Source organism: Antrostomus carolinensis, unplaced genomic scaffold, assembly GCF_000700745.2.
Source record: "Antrostomus carolinensis isolate BGI_N321 unplaced genomic scaffold, ASM70074v2 scaffold31823, whole genome shotgun sequence".
NCBI classification, from domain to species: domain Eukaryota; kingdom Metazoa; phylum Chordata; class Aves; order Caprimulgiformes; family Caprimulgidae; genus Antrostomus; species Antrostomus carolinensis.
Window position 1 is genome coordinate 1 of NW_010303643.1, and position 24,312 is coordinate 24,312.

General features: G+C 36.8%; 1 protein-coding gene across 1 annotated transcript in view; it reads left to right on the plus strand.

The window, feature by feature from the left end:
• Positions 1-5,518: 5,518 nt before the first annotated feature.
• LOC104518554 (phosphatidylinositol 4-phosphate 3-kinase C2 domain-containing subunit alpha) overlaps positions 5,519-24,312 on the plus strand; it is a gene marked incomplete at its 3' end in the record, with an annotated part of 30,676 nt that continues 11,882 nt past the window's right edge. The window contains exons 1-9 of the mRNA XM_010164181.1: positions 5,519-5,568; positions 8,941-8,942; positions 10,280-11,452; positions 17,285-17,385; positions 19,061-19,218; positions 22,224-22,344; positions 23,043-23,154; positions 23,767-23,846; positions 23,951-24,014. Coding sequence (XP_010162483.1) covers positions 10,343-11,452; positions 17,285-17,385; positions 19,061-19,218; positions 22,224-22,344; positions 23,043-23,154; positions 23,767-23,846; positions 23,951-24,014 — 1,746 coding nt within the window. The remainder of the gene's footprint in view (positions 5,569-8,940; positions 8,943-10,279; positions 11,453-17,284; positions 17,386-19,060; positions 19,219-22,223; positions 22,345-23,042; positions 23,155-23,766; positions 23,847-23,950; positions 24,015-24,312) is intronic.

The window sequence follows — 24,312 nt, forward strand, 5'->3', positions numbered from 1 at the left end:
GGTCGGCGATGCCCGCACGGATCGTCCCAGCCGCTTCGCGTCTGTCCGGGCTCCTGCGAGCCGGGAGGCGGCGAGGGCGCTGCTCGAGAAAAGTATTTGGTCGGCCAAACTGCGCCGGAGTCGCGCCGCTTCCGACGCGGAACCGTGATCCCGAGGCGGCCGGAGGAGCTGCCGGCGCTTCGCAGCGCTGCGGTTCCGGGGACGCGTGGTGTCCCCGAGGGGACGGGGAGGTCCCCGGCTGGCAGGGAGCTGTCCCCTGGCGCCGAGCAGGAGGCCCCGGGGGAGGCTGTGGGGAGCCACAGGGCTCGCCCTGCCGAGGGGGGACCTTGGCTGTCGCCACAGAGACCCCTCCAGGTTTACATTCCCTTTTTATTCCCCTTCTCGTTGGCTTTCTGAGCGGGGAACTGACTTCGGTACCGCGGTTCCGAAGTTGGCTGTTTACAAAGCGGGTCCTTGACCGGCTCTGCTGCTTCCTCCGGGAGCTCTTCAGACATGAGCAGTCATAGGTGGAGGCGGGGAACTGCCTTTCTGTGCTCACAACTTGATCAAGTTTATTATTTTGCATCAATACCATTAAAAAAGGTACAAACCTGCGTGTTTGTAACCTCCCACTGACGGCTATGCTGTTGTTGGGGAAAGAGAATATGGTAGTAAGCTGCACTCAAAAAAAAGAGCTTGGAAGAAAAGATTCTGATGCTCTTCCTCGTCATTGTGTTACTTACTCTAGTGTGGTCCTAGAGCATAGTGCAGTTTAGCTCATTTCGGGTAGGGGAGAGATGCAGAAGTTTTAAATAACAACCTTGCATGCTTAATGCAAACCCCTCGCCAAAGGGAACTGAAAATTCAAGAAGAAATGTGTGATGTTTGTAAAAGACGTTGTGCAATACCTACTTACAATACAAACTGTGTTCAGGAGTAGCAGTGATAGATGATTTATGAAGAATCCAAAGGGGAAGTAGAAATGGGGCAGAGGGAATGAAATCTGTCAGATGAAAGTGTTTTGTAGGTTGGTTTTGTTTGCTTTGAAGGCAGTTGTGTCCTTCATTCCCCAACACTGGGGGTGGGCCTGGAAAAAACTTGCTTTATGTGTCTGGGAGGAAGAGAAGTTGCTTAAATTTGGCTCCTTTTCTGCATTTGGGGTGGGAGATGGGAAAGGGACTATAATGCCCACCAACTTTTGGGGTGTTTTTTTTTTTTGTAACTGGAAGCAAGTTGAAGCAAAAGTAATAAGAGTAAATGGACAGTGTAAGAAAGTTGCGTAAAAGATAAAGACAGTGGGAGAAAGCACAGGGAGAAGTAAAGTAACAAATACTTGAAGTTAAATGGCCATTTGTTGGGGGGGGACACCAAACCAAAAAAGTAATTACCTATTTAGAGTCCAATCTTCTTAAATGTTGTGCTGTATTTGAACAATTTTTCACATAAAGATGCTTGTTTATAAAAAAATACATAGGAGGTCTCAAGAAAGATTTAAGATTCTGATTTATTTAATAAAATTATTTACGATGTAATAGTAATCCTGCCTTAGAAACTTGAAACTATCTAGTAAAATGAATGCTAGATTTGAATTTGATTAGAGCAGGGTTACATTTTGTTTGTCTTTAAACTCTTTAACAGTCTTAAGGCTGTCTTATGGAAGCTTTAAAAATTGCAGTAAATTAACACTGATAGGTAGGACAGTGTAAGCATAATGCTAACGTGACTGGGATTCATAAAATATAGTGTGTGTCTTAAGGTCAACCTTCATGACATTCAGATAATGATCTTCCATTTTTTATTTTAGAAGTTTTGCCTTTTAGTGTCTGCAGTTAGTGCAGAAGTTTCTATGGTATTTTTATTTATTTTTAGAATAGTCCAACAAACTTAAAATGAGAGAATATAGCACAAATGTAAATTATTTGATTTCTGGAAGTGTAACTGTAAATATGTTCCTCTATTTTAAGTAGAAGGTGTGAATATGTTGTTATGTACCAGAACCAGAGTTCAGTTTTTATCAGCAGTGATCAATAACATCAGTCATTTAATGCAGCATTCATCCAGCCCCTTTGTACGCAACAAGGTTGCTGTGATGTCAGTTTTTGCAGAAGAATGCAGCAGTTGTTTCCAGATTGAACAAGTAAGTGAAGAAGGAAATGTTTCAAAGCATAATGGTAAACCTCAATCTATCAAAGACTTTGAATGCAATGTTTTCCTCAAACTCACTTTAAAAAAAGTTATGAGAATTATTACTTTGATCTATACCTCAGTAGAAATGTAACCTGAAATTATTTACTTAAGAGTAAATTTAGTTTATTCCAAGCAGTGGTCACTTTGGAGTGCTTTAATTGAAGAAACTGAAGTAGAGAGAGAAGGTATGTCTGCATGTTTCATAATTTTCATTTGTGTAGGTTTGAAGTTACAAAAAAAAAAAAATCACTTACAAAAAAGCAGCCATAATTGGAAACTTGCAATATGTAGTGTATAGGGACCTCATGGTATTTGTTAAGAGTATGTCACTAGTTCAGATCTAGAGGTTGGTTATTGGATGATGACCTACATGAAATAATTTGGTCAATATAGAGTTTGTAGCTCCTGGGTTTCAATGTTGTAGTTGATGTTAGTAGTTATAGGAGACAGATCAAGAACAGGTCATCAGTAACTAATATGGTTTACTTAGATTGTAGTCACAGCAGAAAAGCAAAGGGTGGTGACAGTGCTGAGTTGTAAGGTGGGTGCTGAAAGTTTACATGAGTTCAGCATGCAGCTGGACAAATTCCTGGAGGAAAAAAGTCCATCAGAGGTCTTACTATTAGAGAAATTACCTCAGTATTCAGGAAGTCCTTGAGTGGCAAATTAGTGGAGACTACAAGAGTATTTTGAGGAAATACCATTACATGCTTGGCTTGGTTTAGCTCTTCTCCATTTGTGTTTCAGAAGCCACCCTCAGAGACAGGTTAAGGATGAGATGAACCTTTGATCTGACTGAGTATAACTGTCATGTTCAGTTTCCTACCAGTGTAGTGTTTAAAAAAAAATAATAATTTTTTAAAAATCAATACATCTAATATGCATTTAGTATTTTCTAATGTATAAAGGTATATGTGAACAGTGCAATTGTTTTGTCAATTAATAAACAACAATTCTGTTTAGTGCTTTCATAAATACTAGGTTTGTGACTGAGAAGCATCTGTGGGTTATAACTGAAACTGTGCAAGTTTCCTGCCTGAGGGGAAACTCATCTGCTGAAGCAAGTGGTAGAAATAATTTGGCTACTGCAGCGGAATTGCATTTGGTTAGACTGGTAGATGGGTACTAATACAGTGATAGAGAGTTAATTCTGGGACAGAGCTGTGGTGACATGGTTTTTTTTCTCCCTATGCTACTAATGTTTTTGGCTATGTTTTGTTGGAGGTGTAACTGCGCTGCTGCAGAGGGAATAGAATAGGATCTTTGTGGGGGAGGTTGGTTTTCATCTCCCTGTGTTAATAGCCACAGTACATTGCATCACGAACTTCCTGCATTTTTCTGCGTTTTGAATGCTTTGTGACATTAGGAGGCTATTTGCAGAGCTTACTTCAGTCATATAACTTAATAAAATTTGGCTTTTTACTGTGATCCTCTGTCTAATGCTGTAGAATGTTGTAAAACTGTATGGAAGGTTTTTGGGCATCTCTGTTTGGGTAATTAAAGCAGATAGCACAAAGGTTTATTTCCTCTTTTCTCTGTTCTCCCAACCCCCTAAACACTTAGTACCAATGGTATTTGGATTAGTGGAAGTATAGTATAGATAGATGTTCCAGGTAATTTGTTACATTACTGTGATCATGCCTGCACTATATGAATAACTAAAGCTTTGTGATATTGCTGCCTGGGTAAAACTGTGAGCCCCTTGTCACCTTCCCATAGCTGACCCTGCTTTGGGTAGGTAAGGAACTAGAGACCCTTTGAGGCCCCTTCCAGTTTAATTGGTCCATGAAAGTGGTATTCCAGAGTATTATTTTTCAAATCATTGATTACTGTGCAAATTATTCAGCCAGGGAATAAAAATGTTTGGGGCAATGGCATTACTTAAAAAATAAAAAAAACCCCAAACACTAAAACAGTAGTTAATGTTGATTCTGTGTGGAATATTTTATATTGCATGAGTGTTTGCAAGTACCCTTTGAAAAGAGGGATTGGTGGAAAAGAGTGTGAGTCGTAAGAATGACAGTGGGGAAAGCACAACTTTAAAGGTGTCTGAAAAGCAAGAGGACCCGTAAAAAGTTTTTAATAGCAAAATTCTGAAACGGGAGTGGATAGGAAAGCATTATTCTGTAAGGAGAAACATTGCAACAGAACTAAAATTCTTAGCCTTTGTCAAACAATACTGGTATTAGACTTGGCTGTAAGGCATGGAAAAAAAAATCTTGGCCAAGTGCATCAGAATGAAACAGCTTGGGATGCCATCAGTTTCATTATTGCTTTTTGTGGTATCTGCATCCAGAAAATAGGGGCAGGAACAGAATTGCAGGTATCCTGTAAGATAGCTGGGAACAAAATAGGGAGAAATACGGAGATGCAAAATTTGAGTAGTTCTACAGCAGATGAAACCAATGTGAAATTTCCTGTTGATTTGTGTCTTAAGCTGGTTGGCTTTAAGGACTTCTTGCCACGATTCAATGATTTATAAAGATTATCCTGGTAATAAATCCATGGAGTACAATAATACGAGCTCAGGCTACTGTTTTCTTCTAGCTGTGACACGTAGTGTTCTTGGTCATGTTGGGTTACTTGTTTTTATGAAAATTCTACAGAATTTAATTATCTTTAAGACCTGTCCCTCCAAAAGACTGTAGTAACAGTTTCCTGCCCAGTGTCATGGATGAAAATTGATTTAAGTAGAAGAGTTCACAAGTGATTTTATAAGTGCTGAAACTGCTGGATTTTTCCAAGGGATTTGTTGCTAATATTGAAAGACCTTGAAGCATTCCTGGAGGCTTCCTGTTCTAGAACTGGAAACACCCTATTCTTACCTACCTCTCAAGATCAGAGGTTTTGTGATGAAATGGTACTTTTTAGATGTAAATGGATTTTCAAAATGAAAGGTAGAGATGCAGTTGCTGGTCTCTCTACAGCTGCTTAGGTATTTGAGCTGAATGATTTGTGCAGAACAGAAATGAGTACTGGTTCAGAGTTTGTGCCCAATTGAAAATTGCACCTTTGTTTAAGCTAGTGAAATTATCTTCGAAGATTCTGTGGATATGTCCCAAAACAAAATAGATTCTATTTTTCAGTTTACTGTGTCAATCTCATCTGCAAGGGAGCGCTTTCTGATTTTGCTAAAATGACTGGATTAAAGAAGCTACTAGGTTTTCAGTGGAAAACCAGCATGGTAGAACTATATAGCTGAAACACTAACTTTTCAGGACTACTTATGTACACATTATTGGAAAACTTCTAACTTAAACCTAACAGCATTTTTAAAAATACTGGACTTACTCATGACTTGACTTCTTGAAGTGTCTGTTCAGTTGTTTCTCGATTTGTAGCAATCTGGATGCATCTTGCACAGAGGGCTTTTAAACATCAAAGTTCATGTGTTTTTTCTTGCTAAGGAGTTTTCCTGCTGTGGCAAATATCTTGCTATGAATTCCTTTCCGGATGATTAGTACTTTCCATAGTATATTACTACTGTCTTATTTTTGCTAAGTTTCCCCAGTTATCCAATAAAACTGCTACCATCTCTGGTATGCAGGCAAGATTTGTTCATTTTTTTTTAAGTTAGCTATCATTCAATGTTAGGCAAATGCCTTTTAAAAAAAAAAATAAAAATGGGAAAATAACCATGGAGTTATTGTGAAAGTTACACTTGTTTTGAGGAAGCTCTGGCTACTGTATGTCAGGGCATGACTTTATAAGGAATGCAGGAAATGGGTCTGACTTGTTATCATTGCTTCTGTATTTAGTGCTTGGACTCTAGGGAATTTATGTGCACTGATTTGTGATAACTATAAAGTATTTCTTAAGAATGAATTACTAAATAGTATGTTCTGTGCTTGTTTAGCACTAGAACAAATTATAAATAGAATGTTAAAAGCCTTGGGGTTTTTTTGAAAAGAAAATTGTGCAACTCATCTCAAGTAGAGAAGATTGTTAACATGTACATGAGCAGATGGTGAGATTGCCCCTGCTTAAAGTGACAGGATTTATCTCTAATAAAGTCATCCCTTGCTCATTAAAATAGGAAACTAATTTAGGTTTTGTGAGTCTTTGTCCTGGTAGAGATATAATATCCTGTATTGATTCTCCTGAGGTTTCTTACCAGACACCAATAAATTCCTCATTAGAAATAAATTTCTTTATGGTTCAATTTTCTGTATTTGCTAGAGTAGTGGAGAGTGCTAGAGTAGTTCTTAGGGAAACTGCTAGACAGGAACCAGAGAAGGAGGTCTGTAAACTCATGTCTCATCATATCTAGTCAAATTCTTAAAAGAAAATATTGCTTAATGTTAACTAGTCCCACTGCGAGAGATAGATTACATTTTGTAAAGGCTGTAGATAAATCAAGTGGTTGAGATTTTTGGTGTGCTTTTAAACAAAGCAGGCATTATCGGCGAGTTACTGCTAGGGCAGTGTAAGTATGGTGACTTTGTATGTAAAGTGTGAATGTGCCCATTTAATTTAAAATTTTGAGGAGAATAAGTGGTGTAGGAGATTGTTTTATCACTTACAAATTTTTGTTATAATGCCTTCAGTTGCTTCTAGTTTTAATTTTATTAAAAAAAGAAAAAATTGACACATTCTTCGAGTGTTTGGAAAGAGCTCTTGAAGACAGAGATTGACAGTTGAAAACTGTTACTTAAAATAGTATGCAGCAGTTGAGAACAATCCTGACTCTTTGAGGATTACTCCTAGGTCTTCCATTGGTTTCAGTTGTTGCAAACTTCTTGTGAATTCCTATGGTATAGTCAGTAATGATTCAGGTATCTGTTTTTTCTGTTTCTGGGATTTGAATTGAAGCACATTCTTCTGAGTGTCCGAGTGGACTTACCACTGTTAGATGGGCCACATGGATTTTGCCCTTCTCTTTGTAAATGTTGGAGAAGTTTAAATTCTGCTCACTCTCTGCCTTTGAACTAAGAAGACTACAAAGTCAGAAGTTCAAAGTGAAGCTAAACTTATGGGAAAATGTTAACTGATACGGTTCACCTAGCATTTAAAAGAAGGTCTGTCTATATTTTAATCGTGCACAGGGAGCTTTTCTGATGTTTTATCATGTGAATTTACTGCTTAAAACTGACATGCAGGGTAAAGTTGTGCTAAAACTATTGGAATTTTAACAGATTTTTTTAAAATCAAGTTTTAGCTTCAAGCTGTTTCAAAACCATGGTCTACTTATAAAATTTGTCAGGAACTTATACACTGATTTGGTTTTAGAAGTTTCCCAAGGACTGGACTTAAATACAGTGATCAAATTAAGTGTATGTATGCTGATGAGACTGTCTTACAAAAGTAAAAATAAAATGGAACTTTTTCGATAGCTACTGATAATAATATTTTTCTGTCTTGAATGCTGGAAGTCACTGGATTTGTCAGTGCAAGTTTGCAGTCATACACTGACAGAAATGTGTCATGAAATTGTAAAATAAACAAGCAATTACTGAGCGATTGGGATTCTCTAGGTGTTAGGAATTAATGTCCTGCAGTAGCTGTGCACATGTTTGAGTGCTAAGGAATGTAGGTTTCTCTGCAGTTCTGACTTTGTGGAACAGTGACTTTTTGTGAGTACAGAGATCAAAGCTGTCAATTGCAGCAGGAAAATAAGGCTTCATACTTTTTTAAGGAGCCTGAGTTGTTGTTATAGTTACTTTGAAGACCATATAATCCTGATATTTTTTCCTTAATAAAAAGTAACTTGCTGCTGTAATTATCAAGCAGCACCAGAATGCGTTGATAATCTTTTTCACAGTTGTAGCCCAAACAGTCCTGAATAGTCTCAGAAAGTATGATCCTATTTTAGTTTTTTGAGTAAAATTCAGGAAAAAAACCCCCTGCTGCTATTTAGAATTCTTAGGCAACAGCAAGACTATGAAAACTGCACTTGCCCTGTGCTGCTGCTGCTTGGAAAAGCCACATGGGAGTTATTGAGAGGACTTCAAAAGTCAGTGTTCTTGCATCGGAATATTTGACATAGCAATTTTAACCAGCAGTAAGTTAATAAAGAGATTGGATATTGAGGCAGACTGAGCAGTTGGTGTAAAGTATATTAGGCTTCTTGTCAGGATGTTACCTGTGGCTAGTAGGCTTAGGCCATCTACAAAGTATTCAGTACATCTTTAGGAGAAGGTTTAGAATGACTGTCCTGCTAACAGGAGGATGGTAAGTAACCGATTGTACTGAGGACCACAGCTGTGCTGTAGCAGGACCAGGGACCTGCACTGTCTATAAAGGAAACCAGCAAAAAGGTTTGGGGTTTGTTTTCATTTTTATCAATTCTCCCAATTGGATTTGACACTCAGCTGTGCAAATAGGCAGTAGGTGGGACAGAACTTCTTTCTAATGGCAATAGTTGTGGCTTTAATGAACGTCAAACTCTGCAGCTTAATATAGTGTATGGGAAAGGATCTGGTGTCTGCTTTCTTCAGTAGACTTCATCTGTATTGAATATCATTATCTCATGGAATGGATACATGCTACTCACCTCCAAAGCTCCTTAAGCCTTTATTCCCCAGGACTTCAGATGTGTGGTTTTTGGGGTTTTATAACTTTAATCTGTCACTGTTTCAGTCTTTCTGAAGACACCCTCTTTGATTTAAATCTTGGTTTGGTACCTGTAACATCTTAATCTTAAAGTTTAACCTTGCTTTGCGAAGGTTTTCACCTGAATTCATGTTTTCAGACTTAATTGAAATGTATAGAACCTCTTATAAAGACGTCTCTCCTTCACAGTATAAGACACTGAAATGAAGTAGATAAAATAACAGCTTGGTCAGAGTCTTAAAGAATTTAAAGAATGTGTTAGAAATGTTCTTAACAGATTTCTATGTGGCGAGTCCACAGAAATACAGTCAGTTTTAGAGCACATGTCTCTGATCTGATTCAAGGAGAATAAAAAAACAAACCAAAACAATAAAAAGCTAAGAGGTGTGATAGCAAGAGAACATAAAAATAGACTTTTGCGTTATCTACGTTATTTGCTGCAAAGAACACTTTTACTTTGTAGATTATTGCATGAATTAAACCCATGATGACTTACATCTAAAGGGCTCATCTAGTACAGTGAAACTGTTTTAATGAGGACTGCTGTTTATGTAACTCTCCTAGCAGAAACTCATTATTCATGATTTTTATCTTGCTACTTGATATGCATTCTAGCTGTTGCTGGAAGACATCTCCTGGACTCAACTCTAACCTATCTGTGTGTAAAAGCTGTAGAATTAAGTAGAAATAATATTGAAAAATAACATAGTTCTTGTGGAAATCTCTTGTAAGATTATTTTAATAAAGAGGCACGGGTATTGTGGTGAATATGGAAAGTTGTATAATAGTACTGAGCACAAGATTGGAATTGGAGAAATGTAAGATGTCGTTTTCTTGGTGGTGGCCTTAAGCAAAAATGACCTTGCAGAGTTGCTTCCCCTACATAGTAGTGAATGACACTTCCTTTAAGGGGCTGTTAAAGGGATTACTTAATGAGTAGCTGTACATGAATTGCTCATTTTGCTTGTCCAAGAACTAGCATTTCGTAAGCATTATTTGTCTTGTTAAGGGGGTAAAGTACAATGATGTTTCCCAAAGGAAGGGAGGTCCTTCAGCATCATTATGACCACCGTCATCATGGCACAGCAGTTTGACAGGCCTATCTTTTTTTTAATATATTGAAGTAAACTGGAATTCCTCTTGATGGTGTGCTTTATCAGTGCTGGATATTTGTATAGTCTTTAGAAAGATTTCTGCTTCTGAGATTGAACCTGGCTAAGTGCACAGAATTGCTCAAATCTGCAAACAGTTAGGTACCTGAATGTGGCTTTTCTGCATCATAGGTTTAGCGGTGCAAAAATAAACCAAGTACTTACTCTGCCTAGTGCTAAGTTCTAGGAAGAAAAATAAATGGGTCTCATATAATTCAAAGGCTGTGAATTTAATTGTGTAGCTTCTCTTTTTAAGTTTGACTCCAAAAAAGTATTGGGTCTCTTTAAAATATTACATCCTGGATTTCTGAAGGACATGTGCAACCTTGTCAGTTTGTGACATACGACTTAGTAGTTCTCCACATATTGTTTCTTTTATGTGTTTCTAATGTTTCATTTCCTTTTCAGACCTGCTAAATCTATTCTGAAGCCAAGGGTGGACATTCAGTACAAGGGAAGTGTTGCTTCTTTAAATGGACATCTGCTCTTGCGGTATGGCCCAGATATCCAGTAGCAATGGATTTAAACAGCGCTCCTCACCTTCTCTGGCAGCCACCAGGTCAAAAGATGTGGACAAAGAGGAGGCGTTGCAGATGGAAGCTGAGGCATTAGCTAAGATGCAGAAAGAAAGAGGTGTAGCTGGTAATAAACAAACTTTTCATTCTTTAAGCAACACCAGACAAAAAGCAGAGACTCATAACAAACAGGACCATGATCTCATGGTGTTTCCAGAGTCTGATGCCAAGAGCATGGAAGATAAAATAAGTACCATTGACATAGAGAAGCTTACTCATGCTGAACTAGAGAAGCTGCTGCTGGATGACAGTTTTGAACCTAGTAAAGTACCTGCATTGCCAGCGAGTCCTATTTTGAGCCCATCTGTGTCTTCGCAATTTTATCTTGGGCCTACGGGTCAGAGAAGACAGTGGACGCCTGGGGTACCAGCACCTGTGACATGCACTTTACCTCCTATTTACGCCTCAGCTTCTTACACAAAACAGACTGGTGTATTTCAAAATGGATTCCATCCAAATATGTCCTGCTATCACTCTAGAGAACCTATTTATCTTGGTCTTCCAAGACAGTCGCAATACATTTCATACCCATTGGCAGCTACTACACCTTTCCATCCACAAAGAAGCCTACCTATATATCCTCCAGTACTTACACCAGAAATGGCAAAAGTATTTGACAAAATTGCAAGCACCTCGGAATTTCTGAAAAATGGGAAGTCAAGCACGGACTTGGAAATGACCGCTATAAAGTCTGCGGTCTCTAACCTACCAGACTCGGAAAGCTGCAGGGATGTTAGTAAATTTGATTGGTTAGATTTGGATCCCCTAAGTAAACCAAAAGTGGATAGTGTGGAGGCTTTAAATAAGGCAGAGAATGATGGAGAGAGGGCTTCAAGTATGACTGCTGAAGATCCATGGGATGCTGTGCTGTTAGAAGAAAAGCTGTTAGTAACTTGTCATCTGGAAAGAAAAGTTAATGGGAAATCTTCTGGAGCAACAGTTACAAGGAGCCAGTCCTTAAACATGCGAACAACTCAGCTTGCAAAGTTACAGGGCCAAACATCACAGGTATGTAAATCAGGATTTTTAAACTGCAGTATAATAGTAAAGATTAATTATAGTATTTAAAGACATTTAAGGTCTGGGTTTGTTTGTTGAATATTACTTGGCTTGAGCAGTGTCCAAATAATGTGATGTTACGGGCCTATGTATGTATTAGTGATATCCAGAAAATTGAACATAACTACTGAATTAAATCCCAAAGTAACTCTGGCCTTATGTAATCTTTCCACGTTTATGGAGGAAATTGCTGTTTTTCAACACACTACAAAAAGACATTGAAATAATCTTTAGAATAAGTATTTAAACCATCTCGATAAATATTTAAAATAATGAGCAATTCACATGATACTACAAAATAAAAAGATGGTGAGTTAGACAGCAAAAGCTTTATCTTGAGCAGCCTTTATCTCAGATTTTGAAAAAAATATTTTTTTACCTTATATTTGAACCTGTTAGCTTTTTTTTTTTTTTTTTTTTTTAAAAAAAAAAATGTAGCATAGAAAGGTGGCATAGTCAAAACTGTCCTCTGTTCTCCCAGTATCACTTGCAGTCTATCACCAGACCACTATAATTCTCTTTTTTAGGGAGGAATTTTTCCTTCTGTACAGGAAGGAAAACTGAACCTTTCGGTTATGCTGTTCTGGAAGGTGGGATACCTGTTGGGTCAGAAACCCTGTACTTCTGTCCTAGAAGAAGGAAAACCATCTTTGTGTGATGTTACTTTTATCAGGAGGGGCAAAAGGGTGATTACTGCTCTGGCATCAGGATCATTTTCATCAAAATTTCAAGACAAAAATGTCAACAGAGGCTTTAGTTATGACTAAATGTCCATCTTTTTGGACATTGAGCACATGCAATTTGTATCAGAACTAAACTGTATGGAAGATGATCAGTACTGTAGCAATCTCATCTGGTTAATTATGCATCCTGCCCTTTTCCAGGTCTAGTAAGTGACTGTAGATTATTTAACTTTTCTTATCATTTTAAATTCCATCGTGAAACAAGAAATTACGTTTTAAAATATTAGTGACCTCAATAGAAAGTGAATATGAATACTTCTGTGGTTTTATTTTTTTTTTTTTTTGTAGAGACAGTACAAAGGATGAAGGAGAAGTCTTCAGTGGAAAAGTCAACACCCTGGCAAGGGTGATAACGCCAGGAAAAATCATATTTGTAGAAACTGGTTAGAGGCTGGGGGAGTAAAAGATTTGTTTGCCTTGTAGACTTTGGATTGCAGCTGTTTTGAATCTTATGTATTGTCTTTCTAGGTGCCTTAATAGGATAGGACATGCCATAAAAAACAACTGTTATCAGTCAAGGATATTTTCCAAAATGCTCCTTAATTCTTCCCTCCCCTCCCAAACTGGGGGAGGTTTTTTTCTCAGAAAAAGGAATATTTACTAGACTTTGGCTTAAAGGGCTGTCTAAATTTCCATTGAAGTGAAATTTTTGGCCCCTCATTTGAAGGATTTCCTGTTTTTCTGGGCTAGTTGTCAGTATTCTGGCAGAAGTTTAATAGAAGACCAGTGGAGAAGGACCAAAAAAAACCCTAAACCCAGAAAAAGTCTTTACCTCTGTTTTGAGGGGATTGCAGTTTTAACATTACATGTGTGAAGATCTTGAGTCTAACTTCATTTTATTTTTTTCCACTCATTGAGCTGTGAGCTCAGTTATTTGCTAGTATTTGGAGAGGTGTGTAAATTTGGGCTCTACAGCAGTGTGCTTGTTCAGTTTGTCATGTTATCTAGTGGTGTGTGTCAGTTTTCCAGTAATATTTGGTTGATTGTGAAGTAACTAATGACTTCAGTAGCTAGACTGTTGGAACAGTGCTTCTGAGGTGCTGTCTGTAGAAAGTAATATTTGACTGTTGAAGAATGAATGTTTTTATAAATTCCAGGGTTTTTTTCAAGAATGCAGTATTTAAAAGGGTCTATCCTATCCATCAGGTCCAATCCCAGGCTATTTGCAGATCATATGTTAACTGATTCATGAAATGCTCAAGCTCTGCCTTCACGTGTGGTCTTTTCCTCCTGCTACTTTTGATTTAAAGGCTGTTCCAGACCCTTGCTGTCCTTGTCAGTCATCTGATTTTCAGCAGAAATGCATTTATCACTAGCTCTTAGCAAGTGTTCTTCTCAACAGGATGGAATATCAGGTGTTTAAGATGAAGGACCATTTTGATGTTTACCTGAACATTTATAAGAGACTGACTTCCTGTCAGCTTTCATTGCAAGCTCTCTGTGGTAGCTTCTCTTTCCTGTCACTTTTTTTTTTTTTGAAGAAGGCTTATGAGAATTTTAATTCTCTGTGTGAAAGAGCACAGTGTCCCATGTGCTTTGCACAGTGGCGTGAATAAACATTACAGGTAGGGGCATCCTGCTTGATACACTCTTATTGCATTTGCTTTGTTCATCAAGTCATCACAACAGCACATGTTGATCCTGTAGTCAATTAATATATCTGATTTTCTTAAGCCACCGTCTTTTTCAAACAAATTCTTAGTTTATAGCAGACCCCTGCAGTGAATGTCCAATTGAAGACTGGAGATTTACTTTCCACTTGTGTTCCTCCAGTCTGTGGTTTACTAGGTTTGGCATAACACTCCAGTTCTAGTCTGTATTGTGAAGCTGGCTGATGGTACAAAACTGCAAATTATCATCAGGGGTGTTTCTTCTGCTTCTGCTGAGTTATTAAAGAAGATAATAAATAGATCTAAAGAAAAGTCTCTCAAGCAGATAGATATCCTTTCAACATAACCTGCTTTATCTTTTGCCTATCCTGTGCTGCTACTTTGTTTTCTGGTTTAAATAGTTTTCCATCTGCTATAGTAGGAAGCTTGAGTTATTTAGCCTCTATTTTTGGCAGTTCTCTTGTTTTTTATCCCATTTACCTCCAGGTATTTATTTCCTTCAATGTATGTTCTGAAATCTTGCATCCTAACTAGTCTGGATTATTTTTCCCCCTGAATAACTCATAATCTCACTGCTCCTTTAAATGAAACTATTAGTAAAAATTTGTAGTCCTATATTTTATTTCTATCATTATATTTAATCCCTTGAATGAGTAGATTGCTTTGAGTTCTACTTCACCTTTGATGAAGTACCTATATGTTCAGTATGTCCTTTTAAATACTTCAGTGTTTGTCACTCTCCTTTCTGAAAGCAGAGGCAAAATCATTTTGTCCTATTTTAGGTTTTTTTTCTCTACCTTTCCTCTACACAAAACTGTAGAATCTTGTGGCTTTATATACTGATGGGATTTAATTTAATTTGACTTTTGGTAATTTACAGGTTTTTGAGTTTGTTTTTTATTGTTAAGAGTAATTGTATTTGCAGACCACTTCTGTTTTTGCAGACGCTGCTGATACAAACTATTTATCTGGTCTGGCCTGAAGTAGTTTCTTACAAGTTATTTCCTGTTTGACTGATAGCTTCTACACCTGCTATATTTGCTCATCTGGAAGTTAAAGAAATTCAAATCCTATTTGTTGCTCAAATCCCTAATCATCTGAGACCAGTGGATTTTAAATAGATTTCTTAGTTTATCAAAGCTTGCCTTCCTGAAAATCTCTTCCAAAAGGTGATTAAAAAAATAGTATTGAAACTAAACTAAAAAAAACAGGGAGGCATTTAATGTTCTTAATTTTCTCCCAGAGGTAATTTCTAGCAGTACATATTTGAATTAACATTAGGTTTCTCTCCTTAGCCAAATGTAGCCCTAAGGTCAGTTATGGGTAATGAAATACACCTTTTTTTTTTTTTTTCTTTGCTCATTACATTGGAATTTATTGTTTACCCTGGCTAAGCTTGCATGTCTAGAAATGCCTTGTAGTTCCCTAAACTACTTTGAATTTAACAGCAGAATAACCTGCAAATTTTTCTGTAAATAATTCAGAAGTGTCACATAGTGGCATAAAGTGGCAATGTTGCATCACTGGTGTGACTTTAAGTAATCCTCTTGGGTATTGCTTTTATACTCTGGTTAGAGTTGCCAAGTGCTTTGAGTACTTATTTGTAGTATTAGTTCTTTAAAAGGAGTTCTTAAATAGAGGAAAATTAATATTTGTATAGCCAGCTTCTTGGTTTGAAATGATTGAGTATTGTGTTGATTGCTGAGCAGCAGTTAGCTGAATCTCTGTCAAAGGTGTTTACCTTTCACTTAGTGTGGTAACTTCCCGTTTCCTTGTATGATTTTTATTTTGTTGTTTTATTATTGTGTAATTGCTTAAAGAATACATGTACTAGATACAACTGCACAGGTTTGTCAGCAGGTCTTGTGCAGTGGCCCAGAAGTATTTTTATGTGATACAACTTAGAATGGAAGAACCTTTAAGGTATTATATATAGAGGCTCCTGAATCTCATTCCAGGTTTTGTGACTTCACAGCTTCCTGCTCTAATTAGTTCCTATGGTATGGCTAGTTCCTAATTATATAGAATTTATCCTTTTGAACTGATCAGTGTTCATGAAACCAATATTTTAGCTGAAATAACTAGGTTTAAACACTATTCAAGTGGCCATTATGGGTTTCATGTATTATCCCTTCTAAGTTAATGCTATACTGCTTAAACAAGTTAATTGGAGCAAAAAAAAAAAAGAAAATCTAAAAGGAAAAGACCTGCCAGTCTCTAGCTCTGTGTGTTACATATTTGACCCCTTTTCTGAGACAGTCTAATTTGACTATATTGTCTGATATGCTCTAATAAAGTCAGATGCTCAGCTAACTTTGTCAGCTAATAATAAATAACCCACATACTAGTTAAGTAGTTATTCACTATTTCAAGTATGAATAAATTGATATGATTTTCACAACAACTGCGGTGCAGTCTGCTTTCCTGGGTTTTTTTGTTTGGTTGGTTTTTTCCTCCCCCTGGACTTCTGAGTGGATTAAAGATTTCTATAAGCATTGTAAAAGCTCTGGATGTAAAAATGTAACTGGTCAGAAGATATTGCTTTATCCTCTGTGCACAATGACCCTAGGTTGGACATGAGCAAACTTCAAGATCAGTTTATTCCCAGGAGTATCCAGCTGGAGTTTCATGAGTGCTTTAGGCTAGTGGTGGCTGTTGGAGGAGAGAGGAATTGAGTTCCACCTCAACCCACTGCTTGTTCCAGCTGCTCTTTGCTTACACTAGCATTTGTGTGGCTCTATTGTGAATTCCATCAGGAACAGATATGGAGTAAAAACTGCTGCAGTTTTATCTTGGGACTTTTTTTTTTAAGATTATTAGATTTTGTTATTTGAAACTGCAGTTCTCTTTTAGCAATTGTTTTTTAGATTGGATACTTCAAATAATGTGGTTTATGTTTTTGGGAGCTTGTGAGTGCATATGGCATAAGGGATTAAAACAGCAGTAATTTTATACCATGAGATTAGTTCTGAGTTTAGTCTTCTGAATGCTACTTCCTTCCAGTGTAGGATTTATCTTTTCCTGCTTTGAAGGAAAAGGCAGTCATGGGCAGAACTGAAGCCTAATGCTTCTTTCCGAAACTACTGAAGGCTGAATCACAGAATTGAAGGAAAAAACATTTGTCTGTCTTCCTCCTCTGGTTCAGCAAAATCTAGCCAAATTCTAACGCAACAGGTGACTGCTGAGAGCTCAGGAACTTTTGTGCTTGCAGCATAATCTTAACTGGTAGTGATGCTGTCAAATAAATTACCTTCCGTAAAGGAGTCACTGGTCCAGTGAATCTGTACTTTTCAACTTAGTAATGATAGAAGTAGACATAAAACTAATAGTAAACCTCAAACTCCTGAAAATCTATCATCTACACATGGCTTTGCTGGCTATAGGAATGTTTGCAGCTATTTAAATACTGTATTATCTTTGAGTTGCAGAAAGACAATGGGACCACTGGCATACTGACAGAAAACGTGCTTCTCCAAGAAATTGAAGGGCAGAATCCAGAACTGTCAGCTTTTTCTCAAGCAGTTACAAAGTAAGAAATTACTGAACACAAATTAGCTTTCAGACAAAAAAAAAGGCTGAATTGCTCATTTTCAGTTAGGTTGACAGGACCAGTCCTGCATTTTTTGCTTGATTTCACTATGTGTCTTTTTTTCCTTTTCTTATCCCGGTTTTTCCTGTTTTTGTCTCGTTTTTTTTCAAGAATGCAACAGAATTGTTACAGTATTCAGTACTAAGGCTTTTGAATTATCATATGTCTTTATTCTTTTGGTCCTGTGACTTTCCTCTCACTTTTTCCCTTGTTTTTATAATACTTTTTTATCCTCAAACTGTATTTCCATATATCTGTATCTCCTTCTTCTATATATTTTTAAATATAATTTATTTTGAAAGAATTTGAAATATTTCCTTTCTTAGTTGATGCACCTCACGAAATCCTGTCACTCAGTTGCTTTCAAACCCTTAAATGCTCTCATTTTTATTGCTTCCACAATTATAATTCTGTACCAAATAAAGCCTTCGAACTTGGTGCTGCTTTGATCAGATGGTGAAGTTAAATCAAAGATGGGACTTGATAACCCAGAATGCTCTTTTTTTCTTTTGTTTACTGCCACAATTTAATAAGATTGACTTTTTTTTTTTGCTTTCTTCCTAGAGAAGGCATCCTAGGAGTCTTGCCTTTTTTTCTTCTCAAGATCAAAATCCAAGAACTAATGGGGGAAATGGAGATCTTTGAAGGATAACAGCTACTTTTTAAAATAGGGATGTTTATGCAATGAAAAGCAAATTCCATAAAACCAGTGAGAAGTCACATACCTGTAAAACTTACTGACAAAACTCACATAAAATAGGCTTTTTGAAACAGTTTCTAGTTAAATCTAATTGTTGCCTGTTTTTCAAGACCCAGTGCTTAAAATGCTGATGAACTTGTGACTGGACAGCTCTTGCTAGAGGGATTCCCCCCCCACCCCAATTTCTTGAAATCAAGAAATTCCTGATTTCTTGTCAGGAATCAAGATGGTGAAATAGATGACTGTTAGAAATAAGTTCTGTTCTTAATCTCCTAGAATACTACTTTAATGTTGGCAGAAGGTTGAGGTTAAATTATTTTATCTATGTTAAATAGCAGAAAATAAAACGCAGCTATGAAACTACTGTCTGTTCATTACTAGATGGGTGTTTTATACTGTTTGTGTCTTTAAAAAAAGCCTTTCTCTTAATTTAGGCTTCTTTCTGAGCTTCCAGAACTTGGAATAACTACCTTCTGCGTAATATCTTAAATTCAAATTAGACTTCCAAAAAATGTAGAGAGTTTTGTAGTATCTTTTACATAAAAGAAATTGCCCTTTTTAAAACTGATTTTTAGCAGATGCCATGGATTAGCTTTTTAAAAACTGTTTTAGAGTTTAGCTTCTACAGAAGCTGGATATGTCCTGTAAGCATTGACCTATTAAATATTTTAACATATATGGAAAACCTGACTAATTATAAGCTAGGTTCTTTTCCCCTTCTAACTACTACTTGTGTAATTATTGTGTGCAGTGTTCTGTTGAGAGTAGAAAAATTAAATGGTGTTTTGTACATACAATTTAGGTAAAGAGCAAAAGGTAGTCTTTACTGTTCTGGTTTGTGGTTATCACCATGTTATTTTGCTTTAGTCTTAGACTTATCCATTGCAATGTTTCATAACCCTTCTCTACTTTCAGATTGAGGACCAAGTTTCCTTATGATAATCAGCAAACAAATCCAGGCTTTGTGCTGAGTCCAGTCATGCTGCAAAGAAATATAAGTGGGGAGAATGCCAGTATCAAGGTTTCTATAGAAATTGAAGAATTCCAGCAACCAGTAACATTTACATGTGATGGTATGTTTTTGCTTTTGAAATTGGAGTTTGCTTGTAAGACTTAAAATGGTGAGTTAAGACTGTACACTCAGTCTAGGCCAATGCCTTTCAGTTTTTATAATCCCTGGGTCTCAGGTGCGTGGATTACTTGTGGGAATGTGGAAAAGGTAACTGAGGAAAGAACCTAATTCTGGGTCTTTGCTTCCATCAGGAATTACTTAGAAGCCGACAAAGTGAAACTTTTTTTTAAAAAGGAAAGCCAAGCAAACCAGAAGCAGTATTCTATCCATGGCTGGGAATGTTAAAACAGTTTTTCAAGAGTTTGACCTACTTTATGGTAATTGAGGGGACGATGACACCAGGACTGAGATTCTTAACTTTATTTTTTTATTTCAACATTCTAACGTATGTTTATATAAATTCTTGCAGGCTATCTAAAAATTAAAACAGATTGCTTTTGGGAAATAAGAATAAACACTGAAATTATCTATTACTTGACTTCAATATATACTTATGAACACAAACACTAAAATAATACTTTTGTAATGTGCCACAACTATCTGGCCCAGTTTTGTGGGTAACTAGGAGAATTAGTTTGGGGTGGAACTTAGGTTTGGCTTGTTCTTGCACATAAATTCATATTCTCTGAGCAGTCACGACTGCTCAGTGTGTTTGCATTAAAGGCTGTAACTCTGGATGCTATGAACTTCTGGCAGTTCTTTGAGGTAAAATAACTGATAATAAATTGCCTCAGAAGCAACTTACTTTTTAGCCTCTCTACTGCTGTAATCTCTTGGCCCTTGTGAGGGTTCCCATTCCCAGATGGTGTCACCTCATAGCAGATCTGTGCTGTGGTGGTTTTTTTTTTTTGGTTCTCTGTCTGTGACAATGTAGATCCTTTAGAGTTGGTTGTTCTCAAAAAACACGAAGTTGCTGTGTTACTCACTTAAACTAGCTGCTCTATTGGAAAACAAGCTCTCAGTGCATAAGTGTTTTCACTCTATATTCATTTGCTGGGCCTCATATTTACTCTGCTGTCATTTAATGCTCTTTTGTTAAGAAATGAGGTGGACTGTAAGTGTAGCCTAGGAAGGTTTCTGCTCTTCATCCTTAAGATTACACTTTCTTAATATTATGGACTTAATCCTTTCCTACAAAAGGCTTTGACAGCGTAACTAAAATGTTATGGCTTCAGCCCTTTATTTCTAGAGGTTTTGTGAATACCTTGGAACGTGTTTTGCCTTTTAGACCCATGTATCTTATTCTTTCTGCTCTCTTCCTTTTTCTGATGCTGAAACTAATCACAGTTAAACTACTTATCTTCAGTAGCTAGTGAAAGGTAGGTGTCCATAGCTCATACATGACAAGTAGTGGGTGTATTTAAAGTTATCTTCCTTTAATTCCTCTGCTCTTTGTCAAATTGTTATGTACCTTAGCGTCCTAATGCTAGAACTACTTCAGTATGGCTTTCAGTCCTGCTCAGAAGGAACTGCAGCCTTTCAGAGTTCTCAGCTCGACATGTAGAAAGGACCTGGGAGGGAAAAAGATGAACTTTAGAGCTTATTTGGTTATATCTATTCATTTTGCATTTATTACACTTTACATGGAAGTACAAGTCTACCTGAGCAATCATTGTATGTCAGCAAGAAATTAATGTCTTTGAATAAGAGGGAGGATGGGAAAAAGATGGTAACATAGCTTTGCAGGACCAGCAGACCTTCGCCAGTGCAGCCTGTGACTATAGCCCACAAACTGTTACTGCATCTTTTTTCTCTGTCAACCACCATATTCTCTGCTGAAAGTAGTACAGCAGTTTCACTCTAGATTAATAAGGAGTTAAATAGTGTTTCTGAATTCATACTTCTTATAATTCCTTGTTCTTGAATTCCACATACTCATTCTTTATATGCCAGCAAATACCTCTGTGCTTGTAATAATTAGTTGTCTGTTAATAAGATGAAGCATTTGTGTTATCTTGTGGAAAATACTGTTGTGTCATTACCTCTTTGTATCCATCATACTAGTAACTTATTAAAAAAAAAAAAAAAAAAATTGGGAAAATTAGGAAGGTCCCTGGAGGGGAAAAAAACACTGTTTTTTTTACTCTGAAAGTACTGGTTAAAAAATAAAATCTTCTATAGAGTTTTTGTTACAGAATTTTGTGGAACTTAGTGATATTGTTTGCGAATGATTCAAAGGAGATGGTCAGAAATGAGGTAGGGACGGGTAGAGAGCATTTTGTACTTAAAATGTTTGTGCTATTAAAACATATCTATGTTGGGTTTTTTTTGTCAGTGACAGCTGGTGGCTGTGGGGGAACAGATTTTGGGTTTGACTGAGATTATTTCTTTTGCTCTGTGGTTGCTGGATGGAAGAGAGAGGCTGTTCTCAAAAAGTTATCTGGAGCCTGATGTGAAAGTACTGGTAGTTAAGAATTGCTTTTTGCAAAGGCTTTGGTGATGCTTACTGAGATCTGATGTGTACAATGTGGAAACTGCCCTAGACAAATATAAAGGGAAAAAAAAAAAGGTCTTTAAGCAGGATTTGCCTGTGCTACAGCTGATACTCAGTTCCTCAAAAGCAGAAAAAATAGAAGTTCCTTCTCCAACTCTTCAGATAATGTTTTTTAAACTTTAGGCTGCTCTGGGATCACTTACCTATTTGAAGTCCTTGCTAAATAAGGCAAATTTATAATAAAAAAAAAGCTATCCTCATATTAAAACTGCTGGAAAACAGACTGCAAACTGTTTTTGTACTTTTGGTCAAGTGACTACACTGTATCCTAATTTTAAAAAGTATTTATTGATTTCTTAAACTACAGACAGGTTTTATAAGATGCCTTTCTTTGTGTGGAAAAAAGGGAAGATCTCAAACTATGCAATTTAGGAGATTTTAGAAGCATAAGAGTCTTCCCTACAAGTGTAAAAATAAATTTCATTAAATAGCTATAATTTATGAGTGCCTAATGGTTAATATCACTTGCTGTAGATTTATATTTAACTTTTAGGTGTAATTTGTTTTAACAGTGAGTTCCCCTGTTGAGCTTATAATAATGCAGGCACTTTGCTGGGTGCATGATGACTTGAATGAAGTGGACATTGGCAGCTATATCCTGAAAGTCTGTGGCCAAGAAGAAGTTTTACAGAAGTAAGCAAACTCTTTTTCATTAATATTTAACTTCATGCTTTTTCGTGGCACGGCTACTGTAAAGTATTTCTTTAACAATTAAATGTGTGAAAACAGAAGTTGTAAAAATGTAGAAGAGTCACACTTTGCACAAAGATCAAAAGTCTTTAGAGTTGCTCTGGGATACAGCAAAGTAGGTTCTCAAAAGCTTCCTAGAAATCTGTTCTAATCTGCCATCTGTTGTGCTGAACACAGGTTTTGGGTTTTTTTTTCAGATGCAGATTTCTAGAACATTTATGTTATAAATTTCAGGTGCTTTTCAAATACCAGCAACCAGGAAAAAAAATATACTGATGATTTTTAATAATCAGAAATAATCTATGGTTTGGCTTTTTTTTTGGGGGGGGGGGGGGGTGGGGTGGGGTGGGGTGGTGTTTTTTGTTTTTTACAAAACTCATGGTTTACAAATCCCCATTAGTTTTCTGGGTTAGGATATTTGGTTTCATTTTTACCCAAGGAGTTAAGAGCTCTACAAAAAGATAGGTATCTGTATTATTATACTAAAACTTCTCCAGAAGTAAAAATCAGATATAGTATGGTGTGGAGATTGCTTCATCGTTTTCTTAGTTTGAGCCAACAGGTTGCCTTAAATATTCCCTGTGAATTTTCTGAAAAACACCACATATTTTTAGTGTAACTATAGCTCTCTTGTTTAACAGTAAGCACTGTGTAGGAAGTCATGAATATATTCAGAACTGTCGGAAGTGGGATACAGAAATCAAACTGCAGCTCTTGACCCATAGCGTAATATGCCGAGATCTGGCACGAACAGTAAGTACCTCCTAAGCTGCTGCAGCAGTGTAAATCTTCAAGAGGTTGGGAGCTTGCATCAGAATGGATGAGTCTGAAGCGTAACCTCTTTTGAGCGATTAACAATTTAATATGTCTGCTTGGTGTTGGTAATTGTATTCTCTTATACTAAAAGGAAATGAAATACATACTGAATCTTTGCAAGGCAAATAATGTAAATATGGATAATGTCTTTTACTAGTACTTTAGACAAAGTACTATAGCTGGAAAAAGTATGCAAGTATTTGGACTAAAATTGAGGCCTGAAAGAAAAGCAGCAAATTTCAGAGTTAAATAAAAGTTGAGAACAGTTTTTGAGTTTAATTAGATATGTATCAGGCCATCAAAGAGAAAGGGAGGAATATCTGATACCTGCATAGTTAGGCTCTCAATTGCTGTTTCTTCCCTCTTCCCCTTGTCCCAATGTGTACGCGTTTCATAGGTTATTAACTTGTTATTTCTTTTCTCCTGTGGAGAGATCATTTTATATCTTTCCCCTTCCACTCCACAAGTATTAGTAATGGAACTTATGAAACAGTATTACGAATTATAGATAGGTGAGAACTGGACTTAATATCTAATATTTTATTGCAGGAAGAGGATGACAGAACACCCATACATCTAACCAAACACCTTTACAAAGTAGAGAAGCCTTTCAGAGAACCTATTATAAGGTAATATTGTGTGGTTATTTTAGTAATCAAGCCCACTGCTGAATTTCTGACCAAGGTTATCTTACGCTCTTGCACTTGTGTTCAGTCGTTACTATTTCTTGCAGGTCTTCAATAGAAGAGCTTCTTGATGTGTATCACAAGCAAGTTAACATAGCTCTGAAAAATGAGGTAAGGGTATCATAAATTATTGCTGAACCAAAAGTAGCATGAGAAGGTTTACTAATGAGATAGTTTGGAAAGAAAGACTTGCAGGTATTCTTGGGGAAGCTGAGATCCGAACAAGCTGTCAAATGTAAATTTGGAATAATGGGTTTTTAGATTACTTTTCCTCTTTTCTTCCTAGCTTTTCCTGCTAACTAAATATTACCTAATTGTCACAACTAGAAATGTATCTTCCATGTCTTAGGGTCCAAAATAACCTTTTCCTTAAAAATGCTGGAAGAGATTAATGTAAGGGACTAGGGAA